This window comes from Acanthopagrus latus, chromosome 1, assembly GCF_904848185.1.
Source record: "Acanthopagrus latus isolate v.2019 chromosome 1, fAcaLat1.1, whole genome shotgun sequence".
Lineage (NCBI taxonomy): Eukaryota > Metazoa > Chordata > Actinopteri > Spariformes > Sparidae > Acanthopagrus > Acanthopagrus latus.
Window position 1 is genome coordinate 7,355,251 of NC_051039.1, and position 13,327 is coordinate 7,368,577.

The 13,327-nt window shown below is 43.8% G+C and overlaps 2 protein-coding genes across 4 annotated transcripts; both read left to right on the top strand.

Annotated features, from left to right (window-relative positions):
- The first annotated feature begins 94 nt into the window (after window positions 1-94).
- brat1 (BRCA1-associated ATM activator 1) lies at window positions 95-6,248 on the top strand. Of its 3 annotated transcripts, none has more exons than XM_037101766.1 (13): window positions 95-300; window positions 1,398-1,546; window positions 1,628-1,775; window positions 1,927-2,341; window positions 2,972-3,094; window positions 3,231-3,322; window positions 3,409-3,509; window positions 3,614-3,794; window positions 4,169-4,242; window positions 4,476-4,557; window positions 4,657-4,907; window positions 4,995-5,883; window positions 5,914-6,248. In XM_037101766.1, exons 1-12 carry the CDS (start codon window positions 132-134, stop codon window positions 5,847-5,849), a joined length of 2,640 nt encoding a protein of 879 aa, XP_036957661.1. In that variant the 5' UTR covers window positions 95-131; the 3' UTR covers window positions 5,850-5,883; window positions 5,914-6,248. The 3 variants fall into 3 exon arrangements, with proteins under 3 accessions (XP_036957661.1, XP_036957734.1, XP_036957600.1); XM_037101839.1 differs by having other exon boundaries at window positions 4,995-5,848; window positions 5,879-6,248; XM_037101705.1 differs by having other exon boundaries at window positions 4,995-6,248.
- A 715-nt stretch (window positions 6,249-6,963) lies between these two features.
- LOC119024288 (GRB2-related adapter protein-like) lies at window positions 6,964-13,033 on the top strand. The gene is made up of 6 exons (XM_037106902.1): window positions 6,964-7,115; window positions 7,306-7,417; window positions 7,540-7,637; window positions 8,464-8,583; window positions 11,472-11,760; window positions 11,858-13,033. The coding sequence occupies exons 1-6, from the start codon at window positions 7,105-7,107 to the stop codon at window positions 12,035-12,037; spliced, it is 810 nt and encodes a 269-aa protein (XP_036962797.1). The 5' UTR covers window positions 6,964-7,104; the 3' UTR covers window positions 12,038-13,033.
- Window positions 13,034-13,327: the final 294 nt, after the last annotated feature.

Here is a 13,327-nt window from a genome sequence, read left to right on the forward strand (position 1 = left end):
CTGCTCTTTTAGCTAGCATTGGCATAACTTAGCTCCTAGCTGTATTTCCAAAACACGTGAGTCGGTGTTAGCCATGTATGCGTTTATTCCAACGATAGCTGTAAAGTTGTCCCAGTGAGCTGTCTACTGTAATGTATGCTGACGGCTCATTAACACACACACACGTTAGCACCATGGACAGAGAGTGTGTGTCGCTGCTGCCCGCTGTGTGTGAGGTGCTGGCGGGCTCAGGGAGGTCTCTGCCCGATGACACCAGCCTGGAGAAACTGTTGGACTGGTTCACTGGGCTCACCAAGGCTGGTCAGTACCGAACTGTGTGGGACAGTATGGTTTGGTTTTCTGTCATTCTGCTGCTCTTACTAGGTCCCAGTTCCCTCTCCGACCTCTCCATACCCTCCTGTCTCTGTGGATAACTGTCAGTGGATGTTAGTTGGGTGAATTTGGGGACAGTTAAAGGGGCACTATGTGGTTTTGGGGAAGATATTATAATCAGAAGAGAAAGACAGAAACAAACTACACTATTAAGTTCGTTTTCATGACTGAATCAACACAGTTTTCAGACTTTTTTGCTTTGTTTACATGTGGCGGACCCTGCCACCTTTCCAGCTTCAAACAGTGTTCTGGGGGAACTTATTTACCTCTGTCAACAGGTCGTTATGGAAAAGATGGATATTTCTGAGTTTGTGTTATTACCTTATCAATATTAAAATCTTTAAATACAAATTCTTCTCCAAAACTACATAGTGCGCCTTTAAGTCAAGGTGTCCCTCCTCCAAACTCAGGTGACTGGATGGATACAATGACAAAGTGAATTCAGACCCTGAGGGGCCCTAAAATATTAACATTTGGAGCAGTTTGATTACTTACCACTTTTTTGGGGGGAATGCACACCACTAACATGCACTCAAAATGAAGGTGTGTTATCTAAGAACTTTAAATTAAAACTAAACTAATCAGCAGAATGTGAAGAAATATCTGTTTTGACATGATTACAGACATACATGCTAACCAGCTGGCCTCAGCCAGACCTTTCTCATTGCATGACTCCAAGCTCCAAGTCTGCATCGCTAGCTGCATGGCTAACTGAGCTAAGAGCAGCTACATTAACAGCAGTTAACAGTTTGTGGTGATAGGCTGTCCACAGTTTGCTACAGTGTGAATTTCAGAGGGGGACACTTTTTACATATTGCACCATTTAAATGATATTGCAACATATGTCGGCTTTAACGCGATACAAACTTTCGAAATATCCATAAAAGGACTTCGTAACTGGATGACACAATCAAATTCACAACATTTTAAGGGCCCTGTGTGTCTTTTGATAAGTAGGGTTTATTACAGCCGTGGATTAGTAGATCTGTAGCTCTGTCTCATGTCCATCTTCTCTCCTGATGAAGGAGGATCTCTGCTGGAGGCCTGCCCGTGCCTGCTGGACTTCATATCCGCTGTGGTTTCCAACACAGCTTCAGACCCCGGCGTCCTCTCCTTCACCCTCAAACTCGCCGGCTTAGCGGCTGCCACTGAGAAGGGCTTCAGAATGCTTCAGGTAGAGTTAATGACACCTTTCACTGTCACTGCCTTGTTTATTGACGAGGTCTGACTGTGGTGATGGCTTTACTTTCTGCAGGAAAGCTCTCTTCTGGACCTGGTCTTCAACCTTCAGCGCTGGCAGGAAGCAGGATTCTGGGAGGATCCCTGTTTAAGGATTGGCTGGATCCAAGGCTTAAATAACCTGCTGCTGCACCCAAAGGCTCTCAACTTCTTTGTACAATCAGGTGACACTTCACGTTGAAAATTACAACATCTCTCCTGATGTTTTGTTTGTTATAAAAAGGAATTTGATTAGAAGGTGGCTGGTGAAATTTAGGAATAAAGGCTGAGAATTGTACCTCTCTGAAACTGAAATCTCTTTTCCTAACTTTGCAGATTTCATCGAACCGCTCCTTCAACTCCAGACAGACACAAGTCTGTTTGTTGCCTCAGCTGCCAATCAGTTGCTCGCCCACATCCTGATCTTCTTCCAGCCAGTCTCCTCTGCAGGATGTAATGGTCTAGATAAGAAAGAAGAAGAAGATGATGGCAGGACACAAACATCCATCCACACAGCTGTTGTCATGACGATCTCACAGTATCTTAAGGACTCACTTGTTCCCAAAGAAAACAAACAGCTCCATCAGAGTCTGCAGATCCTCAAACTGCTGGCCCTGCTCCTGACCCAGGCCGGACCTCCTCTGCGGGACAAGCTGCTCCAGACGGTATCTGACCCTCTGGAGGAACTGGTGGCAGCAGGCTGCAGTCAGCTCACACTGCCTCTAATGGACGTCATTCTGGCTGCATACAGGTAGACTGGCTCTGTCATACGAAACGGTATTGTAAACGACAACAACATGGTGGACGAGGAGGAGAGACGTCTTAAAAACAATGTTGCGATTTAAATTTACAGCACATTACAATATTGAGGAGAAGAAAATATTAAAATCTAGATTATTCATAATCTACGAATCCCCATGACAGATGACACTGTTCTCTGACCTGATGTGGCTTTACATTGTCTTTGAGTAAAACCCTAACATACAGAAAGGTCACATATTCAGCTGCTTATTCAGGCTTTATATCTGCGTTTTATCTGCTTAGGATAAATTGCGTTGCTTCATAGGCATTTTCATCTGATGTGCCTGATGTGTAACAGCAGCTTAACCTATGGATAATACTGTATTTTCCTAAATAATTCAAAGGTTGAGCTTATTGGAATTCAGCAGCAGATAAAGCTTTTGTGGACTCAAACTAGTTGTTTAAAAAATGCATGAAAAAAGGAGTCTTGTGGTTGCAGATAGAAAAATAATGTTTCTGTATTCTTAAGAATGATTTAGGATAAAATAGGGAAAATTTCACTTTCACAATTAGTCAGTTCATCACATATACTGTATGAATAGTTTCAGTGTTAAGCAGTGTTCATGTTTGTCTTCTGCAGCCGCGACACTGATGAACGCGCCCCGGACCAACGCGTCACCCGTCTGCTATCATCCATGTTGAACATTAACAAACCCTCTGGCCTCATTCACGCTGCAGCTGCTTTTCTTCGCAGAGGTCATCGGTAAGCATCCGTTCACAGCTCGACTTCACACTTCCATACAGAATGTGGCGTCACCGTCACCAGTGCGAGCTCCGTTTGCTCAGTATTTTAATTCACATGGGCTCTGTTTTCTTCTATTTCTGTGTTTTCTGTCCAGCAACACTGTCCACACAGCTCGGGCTGTGAGAATACTGCTGCTGCCTCTCGATATTATAGCTGATCACACTCTTCTGGGAACAAACACCACTGGTAAAACACACAGATATACACAAGGAAGTACGAATAAAAAAAGAAAGGCATCTTTATAACTAGATGTATTTTTGTTCCTGCTGCAGACGAGCATCAGTCGTCAGTGCTGGAGCAGCTGAAGGGTAAAACCTCCTGCATCTCTCTGATCTGTGTATGTCTGACAAACACACCGCAGATCACACTCATGGTGAGGATGTAAGCACAACACAGAAGAGGGAGGAGAGGAGGCGGACTGCATTTATTCATGAGAAGCAGACTAACACCACTGTCTCTCTCTTTTCCCCCCCTCAGCCCTCTGATGTCCTCCCCTGTCCTCCAGATTTGATTGTCACTGCAGTTCTGTCACTGTTAAGGATCTGCAGTGGCGTCTCCTTGTCCACTGTTTGCAGTGAGGTCTGCAGGAATGTAATCGGCAGCAGCAAAGTCCAGAAATGTGCTCTAGAGGCTCTGACGGCACTCAACAGCAGCCCAGGTAAATGTGTGTGTGTGTGTGTGTGTGTGTGTGTGTGTGGGATGATCCAAACTACTTTAAGTCAGCGTAAAGGAAAACTTTGTTTGAAAGACAGCCAACAGAATTTAAGTTGGTAATTTAACATGAAGTGTGACATTTGAAAAAATCTGCATCTAAGTTATCAGACTTCTCAAGCAAATACTGGAACCACAAAGCAGAACACGACAGAAGATCAGAAGTCAAAAATATCACCCTAAACAATTTGTATGATTCTCCAACAAAATAGAAGAACGTAAGAAATACATTCGGCTGTTTATGAGTTATGCATTATTTTGTGTGCGAAAGTGTTTTCAGGATAAACATTCAACATGTGTCCTCCATCTTGTGTGTTTCAGGAGTGAAGGAGAAGATCAATGATGTGTTCACAGTTCTGATAAAATATCTGGACGATCCTGATTCTGACCCGACTGTAAGCTGTGTTTGTGTTCCCGTCTTAACACGCTTGGCTGTGATTTATGTTATTTTTAAAGAAATCTGACAACGCAATAAACCCAAATTATTTCAAGTCAAAGTTATCATTTTGTCAGGAAACATTACAACTTTTAGAAAAAGTCATTACATTTTGGGAAAAGTCTTAATATCTTTATTAAAATGCTCAATATAAGCCGATGACATTTAAATCACCCTGCCTGTGTTTTTTAGGTGCTCCACAAGTCCTACCAGGCCTTAGTGACGTGGAGTGTGTGCACAGACCTTTCCTTAATAACAGACCAGCTCAGACAAGGTAACATTCACCAGCATCTTCTCCATTTGACCTAATAAAAACTCCACACACAGAACTTGAAATATGAAATGAAATTAAATGTATGTGTTTCGCTGTTAGATCTCGTGGAGGTGGTGAAGAAGCGGGTGTGTGACATGCGCTGGGAGGTGAGAGACTCGACGGTGGAGTTTCTGGGACACCTGCAGGAGTGTGACGTGTCGGAGGCTCTGCTGGGAGGGTGCTGTACCACTCATCTCCTGAGGGAGGCGCTTCAGGACACGGAGAGTTATGTGAGAGCCAGCGCCGTCTCAGCACTGGCAAAAACTCTGGCACACAGCTGGCAGCAGGGGGCAGCGCTCGGTCAGGAGGAGGTGGGCGGAAATGTTTTACACTCCAGGCTGAAAGACGGCTCACATGGCTGCTCTTGTCTGCTACTGATAAACTTCTGTTTTCTCTAGGGTGAAATTGTGAGCCGGCTGCTTGAAATTCTCTCCCAGGACACGGAGGGATTCTCCAGGAGGGCGGTCGTACAGTACTTCATCGCCTGGTTCTCTTCAAGCCCCTCGCACTCGCCTCAGTCGTCAGTAGCCACCTCCTGCACCTCTCTCCTGATGCAGTGTGTGCCCTCCGTTCTCTCGCAGGGCAGCGCCGATCTGGACTGGGAGGTCAAAGTTCACACGCTGGAGCTGGTCGAGCTGCTGATGGACGAAGCCTTTTCAGGTCACCGGCGCTACAAGAAGACCTCAGACACGCGTCAAGCCCCATCGCACCCCTATGGTGTGGTTTCCAACCAGGCGTTTACACTTCACACACACACCGGTCAACACACAGACGGTGTGGAGTCAGATTTGTCCGGTGTGTTGAACAATCTGGTCGAGCTCGGAGTCGTCTCAGCCATGTTGAGCGGGCTGGTGGACTGCGACAGGCCTGTGGGTCTGAGGGCCTGTCGACTGCTGATAACGCTCAGAGAGACGGTGGCAGACGACGCTGTCGGGGTGTCCTGTGAGCTGCCTGACCGGGGCTGGGGGCTGGAGATCAGGAAGATGCTGGGGGTGAAGAAGAGTGCCGGGGCCAGAGAGGTGGACATCGCAGGAAAGAGATGTTTCAATGACGATTCAGAAGACTGCGGTGTTGGTGTGTGCGAGGCGTTGAGGTCTCTGGGTTTAGACGAGAGGCTGGACGTCCTGACTCAGAGCAGTGACCACGTCCACAACTCTCCTCTGTCTCTGCTGCAGGACATACTGACCGCGAGTGCTGCTCACACTCGCCCAGACACGCAAGCAGGAGAGGAGGTCATAGTGGACTGCTATTGACACACACACACACACACACACACACACACACACACACACACACACACACACACACACACACACAATGCCTTATGTTGGTCTGAAATCAAACACTCTCTTAGCTCAGGGTATATTCAGCTTCGTGTTGCTGAGATATTTTGGTTACTTGCCCTGTTTTTTTGATAATATACTGTACATGCACTGTTTTTACTGGTGACAGAGTAAAAGTATTTGTGAAGATGTGAGAAAGCATCATAAAAAATGTAATTAATCGCCAACTATTTGATCATCACTTTTATTGCTTTGTGTACTTTTTCTAAGAAAAAACGTTCAAATTCTCTAATTGCAGCTTCATAAATCTGAAGGTTTTTGTTATAAAATGAAAATACTCAAATAAAGAACAAAGACTTGTACCTTAAATGCAGTATTTGAGTAAATGAACTCGGCCTCTCTCCACCACTGACTTTAATTATTTATTTTATCATTTATTTTGAAGGGTGATGCACATTGAAGTTAATTGTACCAGACTTGCCAGAGTCGACCCGGGGCAGGTACACATGAAACAAGGATCTATAAATCCAATACATAAAAGTCCATCAGTGTAACTTGAATAGAATCAGTATGATAAAATAATTACAAGGCCGTTATTGGTGGTGACACTTCTGTGCTATTTTTAACTCTGACTTGAGGCTGGATTTAAGCACTGCAGACGGCTTGTGGATACTGAGTTCCACTTTTCCACTGCTTTAACTGTGGAAGCAGTTTGACCAAAGGTTGTCTCTCTGAACCACAGCACCCAGTCACCTGCCGCCTCTGCCAACGCTGGCAGAGGCGATCTAAGAGGAGAGGATAGTATGGAGGTTATGACACCTAACACTGTCTTTCCCTTCGCTGTCATGCTAAGCTGTTAGATTTAAGTTCCTTTAACAATTTCTAACATATAAAGACCGAGCAGGTGGATCAGCTGGAGCAGTTGTTCAATCTTTTACAAGGACTCGTTATAATCATGAGAAGACAGTCACACACGCTCCAGGTCATCTCACTCTATTCTGGGTTATTTTCACTCCTTTCTTCCGTCTCTCTTTTCCTTCCTCCCACTGTCGCTGATTTCCTCTGGGACGTGCTTCATTAAAGCCCCAGAGTTTAAAGTGAGTAGACATCAGCGGTGGAGATGTAGAGATCAGCCGCCATCTCCACGTGTTGGTCCACTCTGCAGCTCAGTCACATGGAAGTACAGCGGGACACACGCGCAGAGAAAAACTCTCCTCGTTAACTAATGAGCAGGATGTGAGCGGCCACCTACACACACACACACACACACACACACACACACACACACACACACACACACACACACACACACACACACACACACACACACACACACACACTGATTATCTCATCCTGTAATAGACTGTCATCATCATCGGGCTGTGCTCCAATCACACAGCTGTATTCTCTCCCTTCATTCATGAAGTATTTTGGAGGCTGGCTGCACTCTCCTGTTCATCATGGAGGCGGTGGCTCTTTTCTCCTTCACAGCGTCGGAAGCAGACGAGATCAGTTTCCAGAAAGGGGACGTCATCAAGGTGAGTGTGTGTGGATGCTTGGGTTTAGACGGTTTAGACATTAAAATAAATTGGCCAAAGTTAACAAAGTTAAGAGACTGCATGTCTGCACAGTGAGAATAATGTTGCATGTGTGTTTGTAGGTGACAGAAATGGAGGATGATTCTTGCTGGTTCACAGCAGAGATCCGGGGGAAGCGTGGCTACGTGCCAGAGAACTACATTTCCCTCCTTCCTTATCCGTAAAGACAAATTATTTGTCCAAGTGTTTTACATTAATGACAAAACAACAAATCAATATAGGACAGAAAACATGATATTATACTTGTGAATTGCTTTGCCTACCATCATTGGCATCAGTGGTTCCCAAACGTTTTGGGTTGTTGCCCCTCGAAAAGTGTCGGCTCGTGACTTCTTATTATGACCTCAAACAAAAAAGTCAATTTCAAGCTCAGACTTTTTTCATTTGAAGTAATTTCCAAGGTCTTAAGACATAAAGGTATTTAATATCAGCATGTGGAAATGTTTAAAAAGCAAATTACATATGAATGTATTTAATTCACATGTGAAAACATACATGACGTTTATTGAAATCTTTTATTTATATGAAAGTCAGTTACTTATGAAACTGCCTAGTTCACATGTGATGCATGTTGCATTTTTGAAAAGAAAGAAGCTGACTGCACATGAAAATATGGAATTTATCTGTGAAGAAGCACATATCATGTGATGTTTTTTATTCACAATTTAAAATTTGTATATGAAAAAAGCCAACACGTGATTTAAAAGAAAGAAAAACAATGTTTTTCATGGAAATTTCAGTGCACATGTGAAAATATTCAATTCTCATGTGAAATTATGATTTTCCTATATGGAAATTAATTATATACATGTGACCCTTCAGACTTGTTATTGTTGGGAACCACTGATCTACATAACTGTCCTGATTTTCATTCAGATGGTACTCATGCTTGTGCCAGTTTTAAGAGAAACAGAAATATAATGTAATTGTAAAAACATATTATCTAAAGAGGAGATTATAATTGACATGCCTGTGTGTGTTTGTAGGTGGTTTGCAGGCCGGGTGTCCAGGCTGGAGGCTGAGAAGCGTCTCCGCTGGCAGGACACTGGAGTGTTCCTGGTGAGGGAGAGTGAATCAGCTCCTGGAGAGTTTTCTGTCTCTGTCAGGTCAGTGAACGCACCACACACAGATGAAATGAGATGGCTCTGAGGGTCTGCACACTGACGTAACGTTCCTCTGTTGTCTGCTCCCACATTGCGATTGTTAATGAGCCTCTAAATGTTTCTGTGCCGTGGTGCAGCGGTTATATTTACACGTGTTGAATCTGTAATTTCCCGTTCATCAGCCCTCCGCTGTCAGCAGCTGCCAGAGACGTACAGTTCACATCTGCTCGAGGTTGACACCTTGCTGATGGAGTACATGTGGAACCGGGAGTGCTGCATTAAACATGCAGTCAGCAGCGTCTCGTTTTATCATGTACTGCAGTTTGTTTTCTGTCACATTGGGCACATTAGCGAGTTAACGGCGTCCACGTGCCTCTGAGTGTGAATCAGGGTCAGTGGAGAGTCAGACTATTTAAATTTGTTCTACAAGAATCATTTGTGCTAAAAATATAACAGCCACACAGACTGTCAGAGTGTGTGTGTGTGTGTGTGTGTGTGTGTGGGTGAGGTGTAATTTGGGTCACCACACTGATGTGGGACTATTTAATCACTGAGGGTAAATGAAATGTGTTCAATAATCGGGGCATTGCGTAACACCACTCAGTCTTTAATCAAACACAGGTACATTATGTAATGGACACATGTCACAGACGTACATGCAGTGATGTCTGAAGGCACAACATCTGTCTTGCTGCAGGAGCTGACAGTTACGAGTTTGTTGTTTATGTTCACGCACACAAACTCAACCACGGCGTAATCTTCAGGGCGATCAGCAGAGGACGATAACGTTCAGGAAGAGTTCATAGGTCGTGTTTTGGAGTTTTCATAACTGCAGCTCATGCAGGTGCAATCAGATTGAAAACAATACAGTACACACACACACGTAGATATAAATATTTGACTGTCACTTGTACTTTTGATACTTAAGTGCATTTGATGTCAGATACTTTTAGATCTTTGCTCAAGTAATATTTCAACATGATATCTTTACTTTTACTCAAGTATGACTACAGTATATTCTGTATATGTTGAGTCAGTGGAGTGAAATTGGGACACAGCAGCAGACTGACAAACGTTACAGTTTACACACAATTTAGATCGTCAGATTAACCGACTAGTCTTTTGAGGAAAACACGAAAATGGCTTAGAAACAGGACAGAAACATGCAAACTAGTCACAGAAAGGAGACGTTATCAGGCTGTCTGTAATCTCTGTGTTTCTAATAATAGAAGTCTTAAAATAATAGGAGGCCTGGAGAGGAATAAACAATGTAGTGCTTCATGTAATGACAGTCGCCGGGGGGATGAATGTCACGCTCCATTTGACTGTAAAAACACAAACACTGTCGATAATAAAAAGAAGAATTTGCCAAAATACAATTATCATCTGTTAAACTGATACTGTTATTGCAGGCTGATAAACTGATTGTTCATAATCTAAGTGCATTTCTGAGTGATGTACTAACTCTCTTTAAATAACGTGGCTCGTGCTGAGAAACTGTTCTGGCTGTTAAACACTGTACTGTGGTTCTGATGTGTGTTTGAAGTCCGTACCAAGATGTGTGGTCAAGAAAGAGCTGATAAAAATATAAAATCTGAAATTTAAATCAAACTCAGGTCAGTCTTGCTGCCTTAACTTATTCACCAGAACAATATAAAATCACATTTCTTCATGTCTTCAGCTGACAGCCTCTGTTAGAGCACCTCAGGTTTGGTGTCAACCAACTTTGGACCGATTATCTTCAGGTGTGTCGAAGAAAAATTACCCATTATGAATTAGGATAGATTATATTTGGACTCTGAATTACAATAAATGATAAATAACTTCGCACCATATACACGTATCAAAGTAGAAATACAGTGTTGTTTTTTTTCTCAAATACATCATGTTACTCCCCCAGACATGTCTATACCAGGGTTTCAACTAATGACTAATATCCTTAAACTAAATATGATTTTTCATTAAATGTTTAATTGTTAAAAGACCAAATGAGTAATTGGTTAATACTGAAAATAAACAGGGCTAATCTATAAAATGCACAAGGTAAATGTATTTTTAAAACCAGGGTTCAAAATCAAAGTAATGTTAGAGTTTCACAGCTGCTCTGTAGTCTGATGGAACAGCAGCAGATACTTCTGTAGCTTTTGCCAGGTGGCAGCAGGATGAACAGACTGTGGCTGAGGTGGGTGTTCAGTGTTTCTTAAAGACCAGCGTGACATCTACAAAGTGCTCTTTTGGTTCGACCAACAATCCAAAACCTAAAGATATTCAGTTCACACTCGTAGAAAACACAGAACAGCAGCTAATTCTCACATGGGAGGAGCTGGAACTAGCAAATGTTGAAAATTTCTAAACAAAATTAATGATCAAAATATTCAGTTACTTTAGTAAACTGATTCAGCTCTGTCCTGTATCCTTTCTTCTATCACTGATGCCTTTCCATCTTCACTCAGCACACTATCAGTGTGACGACCTACTTCCAAACTATTTATTAGTTATTGTTGTGATCATTTCAAAACAGCTCAGACCAGACGGATGCGCTCATTCACGTGTGTTTGTTTTTGATGTTTGACATGTATCATTGCCCAGTTTCATTATGAGATGAACCACTCTGCCCTCTAACTACCTGCCGGTAACTGCTTGGTGCTTTCCAGAAACAGCTCAGACCAGATCGATGTGTTTATTCACGTGCGTGTGTGTTTCAGACGTAAGATTTATGACCTCCTGGGATGATTTTGCGTGCAGCGTCTGCACGAGCTCCTGAACTAAGAAACGAGCAGGAGGAATGAAGAAAGACGCAGCTCTCGTGTTCACGCTGGTGTTGGAGCAGAAAGGAGCGCACATACCTGCCTTCATACCCGTCACTGTTCTCACACCTCTTGCTTTTGCAGCTACGGCGACAGGGTGGAGCATTTCAGAGTGCTGGAGGGGGGCGGTCAGTACTGCATCTGGGAAGAGTCGTTCTGCTCCCTCAACCGGTTGGTGGACTTCTACAGAACTCACAGCATCGCGGCGGAGAAAGTGATCTGCCTCAGAGACCCTCCCTCGTCCCCTCGCCTGCTCTCCCCGCCGGGACGTAACCCTTATCCCAACCCTTACAGAAGCAGCTCCCAGGAGTCCCTCCTCTCAGCCCGCCTCTACTCTCACCCAGAGAGGGAGTCCTCCCCTCGTCTGCTGGGGGTATGACTAATCCTGAAGCGCCACAACTCTTGACAAACAGCTCGTTAAACGCACATCTGTTCGTCTGATGTCACGCCTCTGCTCTGTTTTTCTGTAGAAACGCCGCCTGGCTCATGCCCTCTGCGACTACACCCCCCCACACACCGCTCACCTCCACTTCCTGCGGGGCGACATCATCGACCTGCTGGACTGCTCGAGCTCGCTGACCTGGAGGGGGCGCTGCCGAGGCCGAGTGGGAATCTTCCCACCAGAACTGGTCCAGCCGCTGTACCACTGAGGACATATCGAACCCAACACTGCGTCGCTGGTTCTCAGGCGGTTGTGACTTACCTTCCTATCCCACCACTGAACAAGCCAGGAAACAGCTGGTCCAGTAAATGATTAGTCCGGCGACACAAGTAAAGTACTTGACAGCGATTTGATTGAAACAGTATCTTCTGCAAAAGTTAGAACAGTTCTCAGTGCTCCTGAAGATTTGCAGGGACACAGAGCTGAAATCACATCAGTGATCCCGTTTGAACTGGGCCAATGAATCACACGTATGATGTTTGTCAATTTAAAATAACATTTTTAAAGCCAATAAAGTTGTTGTTTGTCCTAAAGATGATTCAGTATAATCTAGTCTTGTACATTGTCTCGCTCAACGCCAACATGGCTGCCAACTAGACACAGAAAACCACAATGAATCTGGCCATATTGACAGCTGCAGTTTTGGGAAAGGGGAGTTGGTAAGTTCTGTGATAAACAGGGCCGACGCTATAAAGATCTGGGTTTTGGTGATTGTTCAACGAGAGGACGTCTTGGGTGTGTAGTCTTTATAATCATATAGACAAAGAACAAAACGTTATCATAGAATTGACAAATATCATACGTGTGATTCATGGGCCCATGGTAAGGGGCAGGACTTCGCCTCTACTTGCTCCACTCAGGATTTAGTATCGTTTGAATCTGAAGACAGTCGGTGAGTTTTTACTGTCACTGTTAATCCGAGCTGATCAAACCACACTGACGCCATCCTGATTAGTTTTTCAGGGTTAAAATCAAAGCGAAAACTTTTTTTTAACTTGCTCACCTGCTTACTTTTTTAATAATTGTTGCTTAAAAAGTTTGACAAAGCTTTTTGTGGCACCGAAAAGAAGCTGTGTGGGGCCTAATAAGTTGCCTCAAGTGATGTCACTCGAGTCAGCATCGTTTGGAGGAAAAAGAGTTTGAAATGGAGTCGGAAGATGTGAGCTTATCCAGAACTCTGCAGCCCGCTCCTCATCTCTGTTTGATACAAGTGTTGCGTTGCAGTTGCGTTAGTGTAGCACCTAACACACCCCTGAATCTTGAACCAAACTGTTGTTGGTCAAGTTGTGTTGTGGGTAACGTATGAATTAGGAATTTTTCTAATTGTCCTCTGTCCATTGTGAGTCTGACAGTCTGACAGTTTTCATCTTAAACTTTCAATCAGCGACGACAAATATCTGCTGGTTCCTGCTGCTTAAATGTGAGGATTTGTTGTTTTTATCCTTCTTATTCTTTCATCATTATCATTTTGTATTGGTTGTCGTCACCTTCGCTGCGT

Coding starts and splice junctions, on each gene's coding strand:
- brat1 (XM_037101705.1), top strand. CDS start 132: ATGTATGCTGACGGCTCATTAACACACACACACGTTAGCACCATGGAC. Junction 1,776..1,926: donor CAACTTCTTTGTACAATCAG/GTGACACTTCAC, acceptor CTAACTTTGCAG/ATTTCATCGAACCGCTCCTT. Junction 4,558..4,656: donor AACAGACCAGCTCAGACAAG/GTAACATTCACC, acceptor TTTCGCTGTTAG/ATCTCGTGGAGGTGGTGAAG.
- LOC119024288 (XM_037106902.1), top strand. Junction 7,638..8,463: donor ATTTCCCTCCTTCCTTATCC/GTAAAGACAAAT, acceptor GTGTGTTTGTAG/GTGGTTTGCAGGCCGGGTGT. Junction 8,584..11,471: donor GAGTTTTCTGTCTCTGTCAG/GTCAGTGAACGC, acceptor TTGCTTTTGCAG/CTACGGCGACAGGGTGGAGC.